Source organism: Alosa sapidissima, chromosome 13 (genome assembly GCF_018492685.1).
Source record: "Alosa sapidissima isolate fAloSap1 chromosome 13, fAloSap1.pri, whole genome shotgun sequence".
Classification (NCBI taxonomy): domain Eukaryota; kingdom Metazoa; phylum Chordata; class Actinopteri; order Clupeiformes; family Clupeidae; genus Alosa; species Alosa sapidissima.
Window position 1 is genome coordinate 19,316,657 of NC_055969.1, and position 17,082 is coordinate 19,333,738.

The 17,082-nt window shown below is 40.0% G+C and overlaps 1 protein-coding gene across 3 annotated transcripts in view; it reads right to left on the reverse strand.

Annotated features, from left to right (window-relative positions):
* Positions 1 to 7,643: 7,643 nt before the first annotated feature.
* The window catches only part of nt5c2l1 (5'-nucleotidase, cytosolic II, like 1), a 38,759-nt gene continuing 29,320 nt past the window's right edge, over positions 7,644 to 17,082 (reverse strand). For all 3 annotated transcript variants that reach the window (XM_042060471.1, XM_042060473.1, XM_042060472.1), the window contains 8 exons: positions 16,473 to 16,580; positions 16,146 to 16,212; positions 15,742 to 15,912; positions 14,746 to 14,797; positions 13,851 to 13,911; positions 12,400 to 12,576; positions 8,284 to 8,379; positions 7,644 to 8,092 (listed from right to left, as the gene is read on the reverse strand). In XM_042060471.1, the coding sequence (XP_041916405.1) occupies positions 8,051 to 8,092; positions 8,284 to 8,379; positions 12,400 to 12,576; positions 13,851 to 13,911; positions 14,746 to 14,797; positions 15,742 to 15,912; positions 16,146 to 16,212; positions 16,473 to 16,580 (774 nt within the window). In that variant the 3' untranslated portion in view covers positions 7,644 to 8,050. The remainder of the gene's footprint in view (positions 8,093 to 8,283; positions 8,380 to 12,399; positions 12,577 to 13,850; positions 13,912 to 14,745; positions 14,798 to 15,741; positions 15,913 to 16,145; positions 16,213 to 16,472; positions 16,581 to 17,082) is intronic.

Genomic DNA, 17,082 nt, shown 5'->3' on the forward strand with positions numbered 1-17,082 from the left:
TGTGTGTGTGTGTGTCTGTGTGTGTGTGTGAGAGAGAGAGAGAGAAGAGGGGTAGAGGGGTGGAGAGTGGGCCCTTTCCCAGCAGACAATAGCATTATTTCAGCTCCCCCGATCAGGAATGCTAGATTTCACAGCCTGCTACCCCCCCCTTCCAGCAGTCAATCACAGGCTCATGAGAGCTAGCCACTGCCCTGGACCACCGCTCAGCCACTACCCAGCCTGACAGTCCACAGCCCAGCACAGGCTGCCTCAAAACAGAAATAAAAGGAAGAGAAAAAAAAACCCTTTACAACTCCATCCTCTGAATATAACGTCACTTCGCTCAACTGCAGTCCTCAAGACTCTACAGACACACACAGAGATACAACAACACAACTCGTCATGCCTGCTTTTCAAGGTCCCCTGAACCAATCGAAGTGTGATCACAGCTTTTAAACATCTGTCCATTGGACCCATGATCTGCCATTGGCAGGATCTATTTGATGGATAATTTGGATCAGTTGCAAAGCTGCTGAATCTGAGCATGAGGCTGTTTGCTGTTGTAATCTCTTAGAGCAATTTTATTACTGAACAAGCAATTTTTGTGATAAATTGACAGTATAACATTTAATGGATATTTATAGCCTAACACATTAAAGTGACAACAACAACAACTATAGCCTAATAATAATAGTCTAATAATAATAATGATAATAACAATAACAATAATAATTCCTGAAAGCAAAACGGAATATTGCAGTAGCCTGTACTTATTAATGTCGCACAGTTTACTGATGAGAAATTTGTGAATGGAATCCAGTGCGCTGGGGATTTGTTGTTCAATTAAAGTATGCTGTGGCGGTCCCTATTATCTGACCAATCCCAGAGCCGGTAAGAAGACATAGGACCTCTCCTTTCAGCCAATGGCATGTCATATCGCAAAGACTAGCGCAGGGATAAGCCAATCTTGGAAAAGCATGCAAATGAGGAATGTGCTCTGGCAGGATCTGAATGTCAACTAGTCTAAGATGGAGGCTTCCGCTGGAACCTCAGAGGCCGCGCAAGAGCCTGCGCTTGTTTTAGCGAAAGACTACAAGTAAACCAAACCAAATCAACCTCATGCAACGCCTTCGGAAATGGAGAAGTGAAGTTCACATAGGAAGGGGATCTGAGGAGCGGTAGAGGCGTGTTATTTTGTGTGTCATTCGGAGAACTTTTCTTCCTTTCTTTTTTTTTCTTTTCTCTCTTTTTCTTTCTTTTTTTCTGCTGGAGTGTCCCTCCCTTGGCTTGGTACCATTCATGAGAATTTGGGGTTCTCCGTCCGTCGGTGTGCGGAGCATCTGAGGGACCGGGCTGAAATGGCGGGAGCTCAGGGCGAAGCGGGGAAGTTGGGGTGGAGAAAATGTGGATGGAAACCATCTGATTTGATCCAAGGGGTCATCAGGAACAGGCGAGCAGCTCCGATGCGACCATCTCATTCTAATGCGCATCAGAACCATGCTTTCAAAACTGGGAGATCGAGATATCTTCTTTTCCTGTAGCCTACGAGACTACCGTTAGCCTATTTATTTAACAGCGTATCGGGAGTCGGTCTGTACTGGAAAATGCATGTGCTGAATATAATTTGGTGTTCGCAGTTCCGTCGGTTATCTAGGAAATAGCTGGTTACAAATAACACCATTTGAAATGTGCTTCCGATTCTGAAATACGGAGGTATTCGATGTTCCGCTGGTCAATGTGGGGGTGGGGAGGGGGCTGCAAGTTGGCCTTCTACTTCTTTACCTAATTGATTGACTCCTAGATTATTTAGGCTATCAATTTACCTATGTAGGGGGCTAGCTAGTTTTGAAGAATTGCAGACATAGATACATGCTATTTGTTTGTGTAGTCAGGAAGAGTTGACAACTGTGTAACTTTGCTTAACTAACACGAGGCTGAATTAACTAACGAGGTTATAAATATATGGCATGCACTTTAACCGAGCTGAAATGTTTGTCAAAGATTTCAAGGGATAGGCCTACTAAGTTGAATAACAATGCATTTTACTGTTTGCATTTTTACTGTTTTGGAATATTGTTTAATCAAACGAATCATCTACGGCAAAAATGTTTAGTTCGATGAATTTGAGTTTCTGGCAATTTAGTTATTAAGTTTTTACCTCACCTTGTGCTATTTGGTTGACGTCTCTCTATTATTCGTTTCATAATGTGTTGACGTTCTTGGTTATCTTTTGAAATGCCTTAAAAATCTTTTGATTTAGGGAACTCTATATAAAAATCTAATGAGTAGCTTATAGTTCACAGCTTTTTAGGTTGTGTGTTATTTGAATGCCCTTTACTTGGTAGGTTTTCATGCACATATTTCTGTGTTATTGTATTTGTGATAAATTGTGTGAGATAATGACTAAACTAATCCTCGTTTACATGCAGCATATTAGTGTTGAGTGTATGTGTATGGCATGCTCTTAACCAGGAGAAAAAACTGCAAACTGTTCCTTTTTTTAACAGTTTGGTTGTTCAAAAACTATAGAATGCATTCCTATATTAGGAAAGTGTCTTAATCTTCCAATTTTCATGGTTCACAGTGTCTCTTGCAAATACTTTCTGCCTTGTTCCAATAATGTCTGAATAACTTACTGTATCTAAGTATACAGTAGATATAGTTTGTTCAGAAAAAAACTTTTCCACATCAAGGGATATCTCCTAGTAAGTGTTCCGCTCTGTTTGGACCTGTGAGGAGACTGTACCATACCCTTTCCCTTGGTAAATGGTGACTGATTAGAGGTGGCTTGTTTTAATGCACCTTAATGAAGCCAGAGGATTGGTCAGGGGCTGATTCTGGTGACCTGCTAGTCTGGAGAGATTGGCTGGGGGGTGGCGTCAGGGGGAGTCCCAATGTTGGAGGAGTTTGACTGTAGTCCTGTCCACTGCCCTTTTTCTGTTGTACTACTGGGCCATCGAGCATAAGCAGTGCAATATTAAAAGGGCATTGGCTGCTGGACCAAAGATCCTCACCTTCACTCCTCCACCATTGCTCCACCCGTTAATCCTTTGGTGAGCATTTGACAAAACAAGAAGAGGAACATCAGAGATTTAACTTAACTGACTAACTGAGTGGTGTGTCCAGAAATTTTCCCAGGAATGTCAAATTGAAGTCGGGCCTCTCCCAATGACAGCTGACAGATCTGGGCCAGCCTAGGTCTGTTTTAGTCTAGACCGGTCCCTTCTGGTCCAGTCCGGTCCGGTCTCGGGTCCTGTCTGTGTGTGAGGTGTACTTTACTTTCATGTTCCTGTTTCCTAGTTGCCCCCTCCTCCCTTTTAAAAACAAAATATGAGCAGGTCTAGCAGGTCTTCATTTGACTTTAATTGCTTGTCAAATTAATGTTGGCATCAGCATTTTACTGCAGCCATAGTTAAGTGAATTCCTAAATTACTCCAATTTGTTGCCAGCTGGATTTGGCCATGGCTGAGCCATTTGAGAGTGTAAATGATTGGTGAGACTCTTACTAGTTTCCAGCCCCCTCGTCTTTGACTAGTGTTTGATCTCATTAGGGTCCATTTGTACAAATGAAGGCTGTGAGGAAGGCAGTTAAAGTGTTAGGTAGCAGTCAGCCTCTTTTTAGAAGTCCAGAAGTAGTTGTCGTATAGCCTTCTCCATGGCCAGGCTATCAGTTGTCAGAGAGCCTGTAGGGGTTGTGTGTGTGTGTGTGTGTGTGTGAAATGGGTGGTGTTGCCAAAAGAAGATGGCCGTGCTGCTATGCCTGTGCCTTGCCTTGCCTTTCCTTGTCATGTTGGTTTCCACATGCAGACACGCAGGGGTCAGCTGCTTTGACGATGTTGCACTACTGTGCCATCAAGTCTAGCAGTGCAATAGTATTGTCATAGCATTTAGCCTCTGCCCTGTCTCTGCTGCTCAAAGGAAAGGCTGTTTCGCTCTAAGCGGGACAAGGGGTTTGGTGGTGTATTTTAAACTAGGTTACTGATATCTTACTGATTTGGTGGTGTATTTAACTGATATCTTACTGGTTTGGTTGTGTATTTAAACTAGGTTACTTATATCTTCTTGGATAGGGGGAAGTGGCATGTTTTTTCTCTTCACTACTTTTGTGAGGTGCTAAATTTGAAACTCTTTGCGTTCTCAATTTTATAATTTTTGGTTTGTTTAAAGATTGTGGTGGTGTTGCTGCAAGTGCTGTTTAGCTATTCATTTCAACCTCACACTGAAGTATCAGATCAGAAGGCATCATGTTAAACCCACTGCTCCATAAAAAAAAAAGCAAATATGAGATTGAATGAATTATTGTAATCAGTGTGGCATTGGCAAAAAGTAGCTCACATCAGTTAGTCAAACAATCCCAACATGCATTCAGTGTAAAGAAGGTATAGAAAAGAAAGGGAGTGAAAAAAGGGAGCGCACTCCACCGTAAAGGTGGGTGGGAAGGGGTATGTATGTATGTATGGTGGCAGGTCGGGTGGGGGAGGGGAGAGGCTGCTCGTTGGAATGCAGGGAGGCCAGTCCAGTTACAGAACTCAGGCTGGGTGCGGTGTGGTGGTGTGGGGGGAAGGCAGGAAGGTGGGGGGGTACTAGTGGTGGTGGTGTGAGGTTTGGGTCAGGACTAGGGCCAGAGATGTATGTATGTATGTATGTATAAGGGATTGTCCAACAACCACACCGTTCAGAGATAAAATAAAAAAAACTCAGTGCTTCTGTATTGCAAGCGCCTTCCATGACACTATAAAGATTTGTTTTGTTGTTGTAAAAAAGGCTAATATCTGGTTGATTTTCATAGAGGTGGTTGTATGCTGGATGCAGCTCCACTGCCTATACCATGCAGCCTGTTTGTAAACCAAAGAGCATGAGCATGTGCAGCAGCTGCAGCAGCGGTAGCTGTAGCTGTGGGCAGGCTGAGGCTGGGTTGTATTGATCTGTGCGTCTTCTGCATTGAGCTGCTGAAACGCATGCCTGCAGGTCACGTGACCGCGGGTTTAGCCATTACTCCCCTTTTAATTCTACACGGCCTGCCCCATCCTGCTCGTCCTTGAAGCCGTGGTGATATTGGAGAAAGAAACCCTTGCACTGGGCACCTCACTTTCACCCCCCCCCCCCCCCCAAACCTCGCAGATTGCGTTATTTTTCAAAACCTCATCAACCCACCAGAAGCAGGCAGCCAGATGTGTTGCTCCCTCCTGCCTGGGTTAAATCAGAAGCTGGTGCTATCTGTGAGTGAGTGAGTGAGAGTGAGAGAGAACAGGGCAGCACACACAGAGACACTGGGAGAAGCAGGAGCCACTTGAGCAAGAATGCAACTTGTTGAAGCTCGCCTGTAATGGCTCCTGGGAAGTTGTGGAATGTGCGGAATGAGAGATGGTGTGCCCCAGCACCCAACAGCACAGATAGCACTCACAGGCGTTCTTCAACACACACACACACACACACACACACACACACACACACACACACACACACACACAGAGAGGGAGAAGCACAGATAGCCTACCAACCTCCTTCAGTCAGGAGGACATTCATTCAAACTAACTGTGAGCTCCCCCAGTGCGGACAAACAAAGTGCTATCTGCTGACCAAGTGTTCCTGCTTTGATTTCATGTTGTGACGAGATGTAATGGACTGGTTCGGTTCATACCCTGCATATGTCTGATGTGTGACAAGTCATCTTGAGGGTCGAAAACAACATTACATTTTTTGGTTGCTGACATTCCACAAAATGTAATGGTTAAAAAGGTTTCAAATGTTTAAACTATTATTTAATAGGCCTATTAAGCGGATAATATTTTTAAATTATACTGAGATTTGTCTGGGTATAGTGAAAATAGTGATTTTTTTTGTTGTTGATGTTTCATTGGTACGCCAGTTATTGTTGAATGTCCTATGTCATTAAATAAAAAGTGTAAAGGATTTTTTTTTCAAGTGTGCTGTAAAAGGTATTTGTATAATAACAGAAAATCAATAATCTCCTCTGAAAAGAACAATGGATGAGAAATATGTAGGTGTATTGTCCTAAAAAAGGCTACTTTAGACAGACAGTTTGTCCATTCATAGGATCTAGGTCCTTATGGATTTGCAATAGACATTCTAAATGCAGCCCACTCCTTAGCATTTCTATTTCGCCATGTCTGTACCTACAGGTGTTAATCGTGTACAGTAAACTAATTGTCATTGCTTATAGGCTAAATGTTCCCTTTCTCTTATTAGTGTATCCCGAATCAAAGACAGTGGTACAATACACAACGCCCGTATCTCGTTCTGCTGGTGGTTCCTTAATTAACAACGTCCGCCACGTCTCATGCATAGGCTATTACTCGCCCATGTTAAATTATCAAACCAAATAGCATAGGCTAGATTACGGCCTTTTCAAAATGCGATATCAGAAGTGTGTGTAGGGTACAGCTGAAAGATGGCAGAAAGACTTCATACACAGGTCCCCGTGATGCACTGGATTTGTAAGGGAAGCATGCAGCATGTAAATGTTTATCTATAAGTATGGCTGTCAGTAGAAATGTAAGTGCGTCACAACGGGTCCAAAGCCTCTTCTGGTGGCGAAAGATCAATTTGATCTGTTAGGACTCTGTAGCCTAGGCTACGTCTGATTTAGTCATAGGCTACAAAGGGTTTAAATATGTAATTGGAAAAGCTATATGCATACAACCATTTAACATGGACTGTATCGTGTGAATAAACGATTCCAATAAAGCAGGGAGGAATAGGCATTACCCAAATGGCAAATCTCCCCAATGTTTGTCTCACGGATGGAGGGAGGGAGGGATGGTTTGGACTTTCTCGATTCAATAACTTTGAATAACCACAGTGTTGTAAATTATATTATGATGTTTATTTAATAAATTGCAAATATATACATACACATTGTCTTTAATTATCAATAACTCAGAAATAACATTCTAGGATGTGGACGATATCGGCACACAAGTAGCCTATGATACTTGCTTATTAATTCTAATTAAGGGGGGGGGGGGGGTCATTCTCATGCAGAGATTATCGTTACGCCGTGTGTGTTTCTATCGCCATCTAGAGGCCAAATGGTCGTCCGTAGGGGAGCATGAGGGGCTGATAAAAACATACTTGATGTATAGGGAATATGCGTGTTTTTCTCGACTTCACTTCGTGTATGGACTATACAGTCAAACCATCATGATTCTACCATTTTAGAATGTTACAAATTAATGCACCAGCGTCTTCAACACATAATCTGGCTCAAGATGATCAATTTATAAAAGACAGCACATGATTATAAAATATTCATTTATCTTCAAAAAAACAAATTGGTCACACTAAAAAGGATGAAAGTCTGGTTAAAAAAAAAAGCCCAATGTTATGTGAAATCACTGTGAGCTTTACAAGAATGATCAGCATGCGTAATCAGCAGTGCGAAAGTTCATTTTGAAAATAAAGTTTGAAAAAAGCAATGGCCTAAGAATAGACATTATATATGGTGTGAAAAAACTACTCTTATTACTCTGCCTCGCAGATATGTGAAGGACTGTCCTAAAATGAATTTGTATGATCTCTATGCTGAACCTTTTGATTGTATATGCTGTGTGTGATGTAAGAATGTAATGTAGCCTAAACATTATTAATGTATTTTATCTAAACAGTGAAAAGCCATTTAGAAAGACATTTTGTCAACAAAGTCAAACAAACGTATTGTTAATTTATTGTAACAAATGTAACACACTAACTTCAATTAAACTCAATTTCCTTATATTAAGCAACAACTATTCTGAAAATACAGTCACAGACTCATAGCTAATTCAGCTGGGGTTAGTATGAAACTAACACAACCAAATGTCCACTATGCACAAAAGGTGGTCATCTCCTAGCCCTTGTATGTAAACATACTGCACAAAATCATCTTCAATTCAATTCAATGCTAAACATGCGGTCACTCACTCTTCCTCTCTTTATCGCTCTCTCTCTCTCTCGCTCTCTCTCTCTCTCTCTCTCTCTCTCAACAAACACACATAGAGACTCATACTACATACTAATGTTATTAACATCGAACATTAACACACACACACACACACACACACAAACATCCTCATGTCTCAGTTAATGCTATCGGGTTCTCCGGGTGGGGTTTCTGTGGAGACAATAAAAAGGACTTTTTTAATATAATAATAATAATCTATAATTATCTTAAATCCTCATATCACATTTAATGTATTATCACATTTATTTCATGAAATGCAAATTCATTTGAAACCAATCAAATGTAATCCAGATTATTCTGTCACATCTGAATAACACTGATTCCAAAGATCTGTGTCCTACCTTGACGTCCACCTTCTTCAGCATGTGATTGAACAGAGAGTGTTCTGAGGAGGAGGAGCGTTCTTTGATGGCGTCTGCTGCCGACTCATGGGGCATCTGGCAACAAAAAGGATCATTTTAGTTAACTTCGTCATCTCAGATTTTCACACCGAAATATTTAATATCCACCCGACATCGACACCTAACATGCTGACTGATGTTATTTTAGCTGTGAACATCTGTTTCCGCAAACGTTGCCTATAGTCTGGCATTTCTGCCATTGATAAAAGCTCTCCATCATCAGCGCAGTGCTGGCAGTCTGCCCAGGTTCACCACCTTCGCTCGCAGTCTCGCTACGACTACGGGCTCAGAGGCAGTCGCACTGGTTGAATCAGGAGAGGGGAACCCCCATTACAGTGAGCATGGGTGTAAAGGAGACTTCACCAGGCAGAGAGCTGGAGAGGTGCCGCATCTGTCTCTCTTTGTTGCTGCTCTGGCCGTGCTCTAAGCAAAGATACTTTAGTTTAGCTATATCAACTGTCTCTGCTCTAAGCCCTAGTGGTTCTTAACTGGTGTGCCATGGAATTTTGAGGAACCTAATGCGCTTTTTATTCAGGTTTATGAAATAAGCTAGAGGGCTATGTTTATATGCATCAATGACACCATCTTCTTAATTAAAATGGTTTTAGGTAGTCATAAAGTGGCTGTTATAAAGTAGACTAATAGAGATCTATAGATCTCTTACACAGCTCAGTCAACATCTTAGATTAGATTAGATTCAACTTTATTGTCATTGTGCCGAGTACAAGTACAAAGACAACGAAATGCAGTGAGACAACGAAATGCAGTAAGACAACGAAATGCAGTGAGCTGTGGTCTCAGCTCATGAACACTCGTAATAGAAAAATAATAAAGTGTGTGGTATGATAATCACTAACCATAAGTGCTTTAGCATTTTAGTTTGACCTTTGACGTGCCTTAGCCTCAAAAAGGTTGAGAACCTTTGCTCTAAGCCTGCTCTTAACCATCACCAGTAGTTTTAAAAGTATTACTTTCTAACATGCTACACGTTTTTTATTTCACAGTCAAAAACAAGTCACATACCAATACACCAATGGCATACAATAACCATCTGATACCTGGGATGAGATCTGTGCAAATGTATGTGCTATTTGGTACTTTAATATTGTATATCTGCAACCTATTGTGAAACCTGTAAAACACTTAGTTAAGTTGGTTTGAATAAAACAGACAGCACTGAAAATGTAAATGTTTTGTCATGTATGCTCCCTATGAATGAAACCAATACTACTGTGTAAGAACACTAAACCAAAATAGCTGATACAAATGAAAACCTAGACTAAAAGAGAAGTTAAATGGAAATCTCCATTCCTCCATTATGCATAAAAGCATATCCATAACCATAACCAATAAGAAAAAGCTTTCACTCTAGGATTAGGTTTAACTGGCGGACATTGTTTGCACTTTCCACTCAAACTTCCACTCAATTTTTCACATAGATGTTTTCTGTTTCTCAAGGGCCCCGAGTACTGTCGGTACGAAAAAAAAACAAAAAAAACAAACAAACAAACAAACAAACAATCAGTGCTACCTAGCTCGAGTTGCTGCAGCTAACAGCTAGAGCAGCCAGGCAGCTACAGTGCTACACTCTGGGGAACCCCCCCCCCCCCCCCAAAAAAATTTTTTCCGTTTTTTCTGTACAGACAGTACTCAGTGACCTCAAGAAACAGAGATCTATGGGAAAAATTGAGTTTTCCTTTAAGACAACCCAGAGAGACTGTGAGTATGTTTGAGAGAGAGAGAGTGCACGAGTGTGTGTTTAAGAGACTGACCAGTTCTTTCTGTTGTGCTTAAGTCAAAGCCAGAAATATGTGGAATTCATTGATGGGGTTTAACCCATAAGGTATCTTTGTACGCTGATGACTTATTGCTGTACCTATCTGACCCTATGCATAGTATTCCCCATGTTTTGAATATATTGCAAACATTTAGTATTTTCTCTGGTTACAAATTGAACCTAACTAAAAGTGAGTGCTTTCCTATAAATGCCTTGGCCCGGTCTCTTAAGGACTCAGATCTACCCTTTTGTATGTCCAGGGATGGGTTTAAGTATTTAGGTATTAACTTGACTCAACATTTTCCTGAGCTATACCATAAAAACTTTACCCCATTAGTAGACAGATTAAAGTCTGATTTTCAGAGATGGAATGCCATTAGTTTGTCTCTGGTTGGTAGGATTAACTGTATTAAAATGAATGTTCTCCCTAGATTTCTTTATCTTTTTCAGTGCCTTCCAATTTATCTGACTAAATCATTTTTTCAATCTATTGATAAGTATATAACATAATTTATTTGGGCAGGTAAAGCTCCTAGAATTCAAAAGAGATTTCTTCAAAGACATCGTTCCAATGGAGGCTTGGGTTTGCCAAATCTACAATTTTACTATTGGGCGGCAAACTGCCAGAAAATACTCTATTGGTGTCAGTCTTCAGATATGGTCTGGTGTGAGTCTGAAAATAACTCTTATCTTTCAACTTCACTCCCGGCTTTAATAACTTCTAAAATCCCTCTGGCTATTTCAACACATACTTCAAATCCAACGGTCATTAACACTTTACGTATTTGGCAACAATTTAGAAAACATATAGGTTTACCTAATTTCTCCATTCAAGCCCCAATTTGCCATAATTACTCATTTATTCCAGCTAGAATAGATGCAACGTTCTTGGAATGGAACAGGCAAGGCCTTGTCAGATTTAAAGATTTTTATGGGATGGTGTATTTGCAAGTTTCAATGACATATGCGAAAAATGTAATCTCTCCTGCTCAAATCATTTTAGATATCTACAGATTCGGCACTTTATTCGTAGTAATACAACAGATTTTCCAAATGAACCAGATCCATCTGTCTTGGAGGATATCTTGGAAGTGTCTTCTAATTTAAAGGGACTTATTTCCAGAATTTATAACATCATCACTTCCTATGGTGACAATATTGTGGATAAGATTAGAGCAAAGTGAGATGCTGAACTAGGAGAGACAATACCAGATAGTATATGGACGGAAGCGGTGTGTAGGGTTAATGGGACTACATCATGTGCTCGTCTAAGCTTAATCCAGTTTAAAGTTTTACATAGGATGCATTTTTCTAAAGCTAAATTGGCAAAAATATTCACAGGCATGGTGTCATAGCGCTCCAGCAACTTTGACCCACATGTTCTGGTCATGCCCATGCTTGGATCAATTTTGGTTAGGGGTCTACAAAACGTTATCTGAAGTTATAGAAATAGATTGTGAGCCCAATGTGTATACCTCAATTTTTGGAGCCGTGCCAAGCGATCATATAGGACTTGCTAGGTATAAAGATATATTAGCCTTTTCGACTTTGATTGCCAGGCGGCAAATTCTTTTACATTGGAAATCCCCATACGCACCAAAAGTATCTGTATGGCTGACTGATCTTATGATGTATTTGAAATTGGAAAAGATAAAGTATGCACTAAGAGGGTCTAATGACCTTTTTATGGTATCTGGAACCCATTAATAACATATTTTGAAAAACTTAAGTCCCTTCCTGAGAGTCCCTAATGACATTGCACTGAAAAGCACTGAGATGGCTAAGGCCTAAAGAAGTCTGCAATATTTTTCTTTTTATTATGTACCACTGGTTTGTTTACTGGATATTGTATGTGTGTGTACACATTTATTGTGTTTTACTGGATTATGTATTTATTTTATTTGGTATAAGATGGTTATAAGTGTACATGTGACTTACGATTGTCTTTGGTTTGACTGGCTACATACTAAGACACACAGAGGTTCAGAGGGTGGGCAGGGTGTTTTTATTTATTTTTATTTATTTATTTATTTATTTATTTTTTATTATTATTATTATTATTATTTGAAAATGTAAGAGAAAAACAAATGTATTTCATGTAAGTATGTAACTTTGTTGTTCTTGGTTAATAAAAAGAGATTTAAAAAAAAAAAAAAAAAGAGACTGACCAGCGCGAACGTGGCCCTGAAGTCCTACCTGAAGGGATAGTGGAGCAGGTCGAGAGAGACTGTGAGTGTGTTTAAGAGCATGTGTGTGTAGTGTCTGTTTAAGAGACTGACCATGACGAGAGGGGCTCTGAAGGCGTAGCTGAAGGGGTAGTGGAGCAGGTTGAGGCAGGTGGACGAGTACAGGTCAGCGTAGCGGAGCAGCTGGCTGGCGAACAGCGTCTTGGCCGAGCCAAAGCGTAGCAAACTGCCCATCTTCCCATAGCACAAGTCCATACCGTACGTCACTTTCTGCACAGTAAGGAGGAGTGGGTGTTAAACACACACACACACACACACACACACACACACACACACACACACACACATGCACACACAACACAATCTACCTATATCTATCTATCTATCTATCTATCTATCTATCTATCTATCTGTCTATCTATTTATATGGGGGGGGGGGGGCAGTGTACATAGCTCAAGATTATCAATTTATACGAGACAGCACATGATTATAATTTATTACAGTTTTACTCAGTCACTTTGATGCTTTTCTCACATCACTATTAACATTTGCACAGCAGTTAGTGCATTTCTCAAAACAGTTAGTGCAAACTGCAAAACCTAGTGGATAACCTGCAAAAGCACGTCACTTGCTCAAAATGGATAGTCCATTCCTCAAAAGCAAGTCTTCATGTCAATGAAACTGCCAGTGTCATCAAAATGAGAAGTCTTGACACCATCGTTTATGAACAAGATAGTCAAATGGCTTTGTCATGTTTTCATTATGACAGTTTATTCTCTCAGTGTTTTCCAATGCAAAAAAAAAGGTCAGAACTCTGTGACACTACCTGAATATGCTCGAGACAGCACTATACAGTACTTGTACAGCCATTTGAAAACTACAGTAAAGTTACACATTGCTGTAGTTAGGGGAGGAAGTGAGTACAAGACACTGAATACGTACTTTTCACATTTTTACTGTATATGCTCTTTGCAATTCTACAGCATTGTGACATAATTTGATAACTATTTTGTATGTAATGACTCAAGCAATGAAATGAAGACTATTAGTTTCATTGGGAATGACTATTCAACATCCATAAGTATAGTTCATTTTGACTGACATGACAAAGCAACTGATACATGTTCAAAAGCATTTGCAATTTGTTCAGAGGAAGGAGAAATTGCTACTATGATGTGCACAAATGACTAAATGTTCTGGAGGTTGAACTATTAGTTATGAGAATTTTCATTCTGATCTGAGAAAAACACCAAAGCGACTGAGAAAAACTGTAATTTATCTTCAAAAAAACCAAAGTGGTCACACTAAGAAAGATGACAGTCTGGTTTAAAAAATGCTCAATGTTATGTGAAATCACTGTGAGCTTCACAAGAATGATCAGCAGTGCATTGTAATGGATGTGAAAGTCAAATTTTTAAAATAAAGTTTGAAAAAAAGCAATGACCAAGAATAGATATTAGGAATGTGAAAAAAAACCCTCTATTACTCTATTGCACCTGATCAATCCATTCCATCTTTGAGAAGAACAAGAAGAGGAGCTTACCTTCATCCTGGTCTGGATGGCACTGATGTCTGGGCGCTCTTGGCTACCACTGTCCAGATGTCTGCAGCGACAAAGAAATAGGATGTTACACCTGTGGTGAATAATCCAGGGATTTACATAACACAGAGACACTAGATGAGAATCCACCTTGAAGAAGACACAGTTGCTACAGTTGTGTTCAGACTTGAACTCGGTTTTCACAGGTGGTAATTGGGGACCAGGCAGCGAAGCTGTGAAGGCACCCATTGTGTTTCTAAGCTTTCTTATTACTGTATTAATAATTGTATTGTGATGTAGGCTGGGTGGACTCAGCCTGATCTGACGGCGGTTTCTTTTCCGCCCTGCAGCTCTGGCTGGAAACCTGTACATCTCTTTCTCCTGCTTCCGTTACACTTTTGCGGGGGGCCATTCACAAACTGGCTTATCCACCTGGTGCCCTATTGGCAGGTTTAAAACGATGACGATAGCAGGAGAGCCTGGAGGTTTCGCGTCGCTCTGCAAGCGTCACCCGGTTCGTTGGTCAGATTGGTGAATGACTATCCAATTGCGTACAGAGTCATTTGAACTATGCCAGTTGATCATGCCTCTTGTGCAGAAGAAAATACATAACGGACTCCCCAGACTAATGTTCAATCTTAAAAGATTGAGCTTGGTCTGGTGAAAGCCAGACTAATTGTGATTGGTAAATGTATCCAATTTTAAATACTCAGACACAACATTGACGCCACATTGAAAACTGAGCACAATTATATCTCAATAAGTATCACAAGTTTTTGGAATAATGCAGGTGATGACTTGCACTTCCAACTTCCATGAAGCTCACAAATTGTGCAACCAACAGCGATATTACTTGGGATTCGGATACTATGGAGTCTGGTGCCTTAATTTTACTCACTTGTAGAATTCAGCCAAGTAGATATCCATACTCTTCAGTTCCTCAAACAAATCTAAGAGAGAGATGAAACACTCATAAGAAAAAGCATTCTGCTATATCCATGAGTCCATGACATTACTGTAATGGATGGATACTGTAATATACCAATATGAATATAAATATAAACTTCAGAATCGAATATGTCTGTTGACATATTCAGTATCAGGGCAACATAGTTGAAATAGCATAAAAAAAACAGACACTATTTTTATATGAAAAGAAGGGATTGTGTGATTGAGCTTATGTGCCGGTGAAGGGTGAACACTATTTTTGTAACATTGCCAAAGAAAATTTTTTTGATAACCACAAAATGTATCTGAATTATTAAGTGGTTTTGCATAACATTCTAACTTTGAAATGATTGGTCTGTCATTGGAAATGGAAATGATTCATCAAATAATTGTCCATGTAAGCAAGGCTCCTACTCTGGAAATCCAGAGTTCTCGTGAGAGCACAATGTAATTGTCTCTGCGAGACACTCTGGCAAAGAGCAATGATGCACGTTACTTTTACCCCAACATTCTGGGGAACCAGCTAAACTGATGAAGACAGCGCTGCAACGTTGGAGGACAGTACACATTGGTTGTAGTGTTATCCGATTGCGTCAAAGTCCGAAATCATTCAGAGTAAACATGGTCTAGTGTTATTCAATTGCGTGCAGTGAGATTTTTAAATGCATGCTTGTTGCCGCCCCTCGAGTTGGGCCATTACATTGTTCTTGGCCAGACCCTTAATATTTCTAGATTATCAGGTTCTGGATTTTCCAGGCTACAAGGCTCCTGTAACATCCTCAAAATAAGAATAAAAGTAAGGGCCTTAATAGACAGTAACTATAAATTGTGTATGTACGACAGGTAATTAAAAGGAACTCAAGACGTAATATGCGTCTACTCCGTCAAACTCCACTCTGACTTGAGTCTAGCAGCCCCTTGTGGCCAACGTGTGCTCTGCACATACATCTCTCATCTGTCCAGACTTGGAGCTCCTTGATGAGTTCAGGCACCACTAGGAACGTCTTCCAGCCCTGCCGCTTCTTGGACTTAAGGATGTCTGTGAAGACATGGTCTCCCACATACAGAATCTGCTTCCCCCTCACATCCAGCAAGTCACACACAATATCAGAGGAGCCTGGAAGGTGTTGTGGAGATAACGGAAGACGAAACAAAAACATTATATTTGTTATTTAGATTGTTATTTATGTTTGTTTTTTAGATTTTTATTTATATTTGTTATTTAGATTTAAAAATAATTATATCTGTTATCTATCCCTTATCTCTGGCCCCCTCTGCAAGATCACAGAAATCATGTTGAGAATGTGCTGCATCAGAGGAAGTAAGTCTTGACGGCTTTCGTTGTTTTACCTCCTGAGTAGACTGTCCCGTGTTGCAGATCTCCCGTATATGTCCCGATGCGGAGCTTTCCTGAGAGCTGACAAACCAGCAAACAACATGTTTACCATCACTTTGTGAAATTCTACTAAAGCATACAAAACACAAATGCAAAGCACTTTGAGCTGCATTCTGAGTATGAAAGGTGCTATACAAATAAAGCATATTATTATTATTATTATTATTATTATTAATAATAATAATAATAATAATAATAATAATAATAATAATAATAATAATAATAAACAGACAATAAATAAGAAAAAAAGAAACAAAAAATAAGAGTGGACATCAGCTTACCGTGTCCACCTGCCTCAGAACTGTCCCCTCACCAAAGAATAAGGGTTTCCGTGTGTCCACAACAACCAGGTCAAAATAAGTCCGCCAGGATCTCTTTGGTTGGCTAGTCTGGATTAGGGATGACAGACAGAATAGTTGGTGTCGCTATCGTAAAACTGTGTACAAACGAGCAGAACAGCCGGTTCCACTCGAACTAATATTGTAAAACTGAGTTGAAAGTAGAAATAAAATCACTACATTTAAAAAGACCTTAGCTGTTGAATACTACTTGAACTGCTCCAAAAAAACTGTGGTATTTATTTATGATACAGTGATCATGCATTAGATGATGAAAGATAGAAAATTAAACAGCAAGACTGAAGAAATTACAGAGAGAGAGAGAGAGAGAGAGAGAGAAGAAAGAAACAGAAAAATGAAATTAGAGTAATGAAAATTTAATGACGAGACTGAAGAAATCATCTCAATGATCACAGAGAGAAAAAGAAAAGAAAGAAAAAGAGACAGGGAGAAGCAGATGGAGAGAGAAGAGAGAGATAGAGGGAGAGAGGGAGAAGAACTTCCTAAGTGAAGGATAGAAGGAAATAGATGAGATTGATCAAGGCAAGAGTTC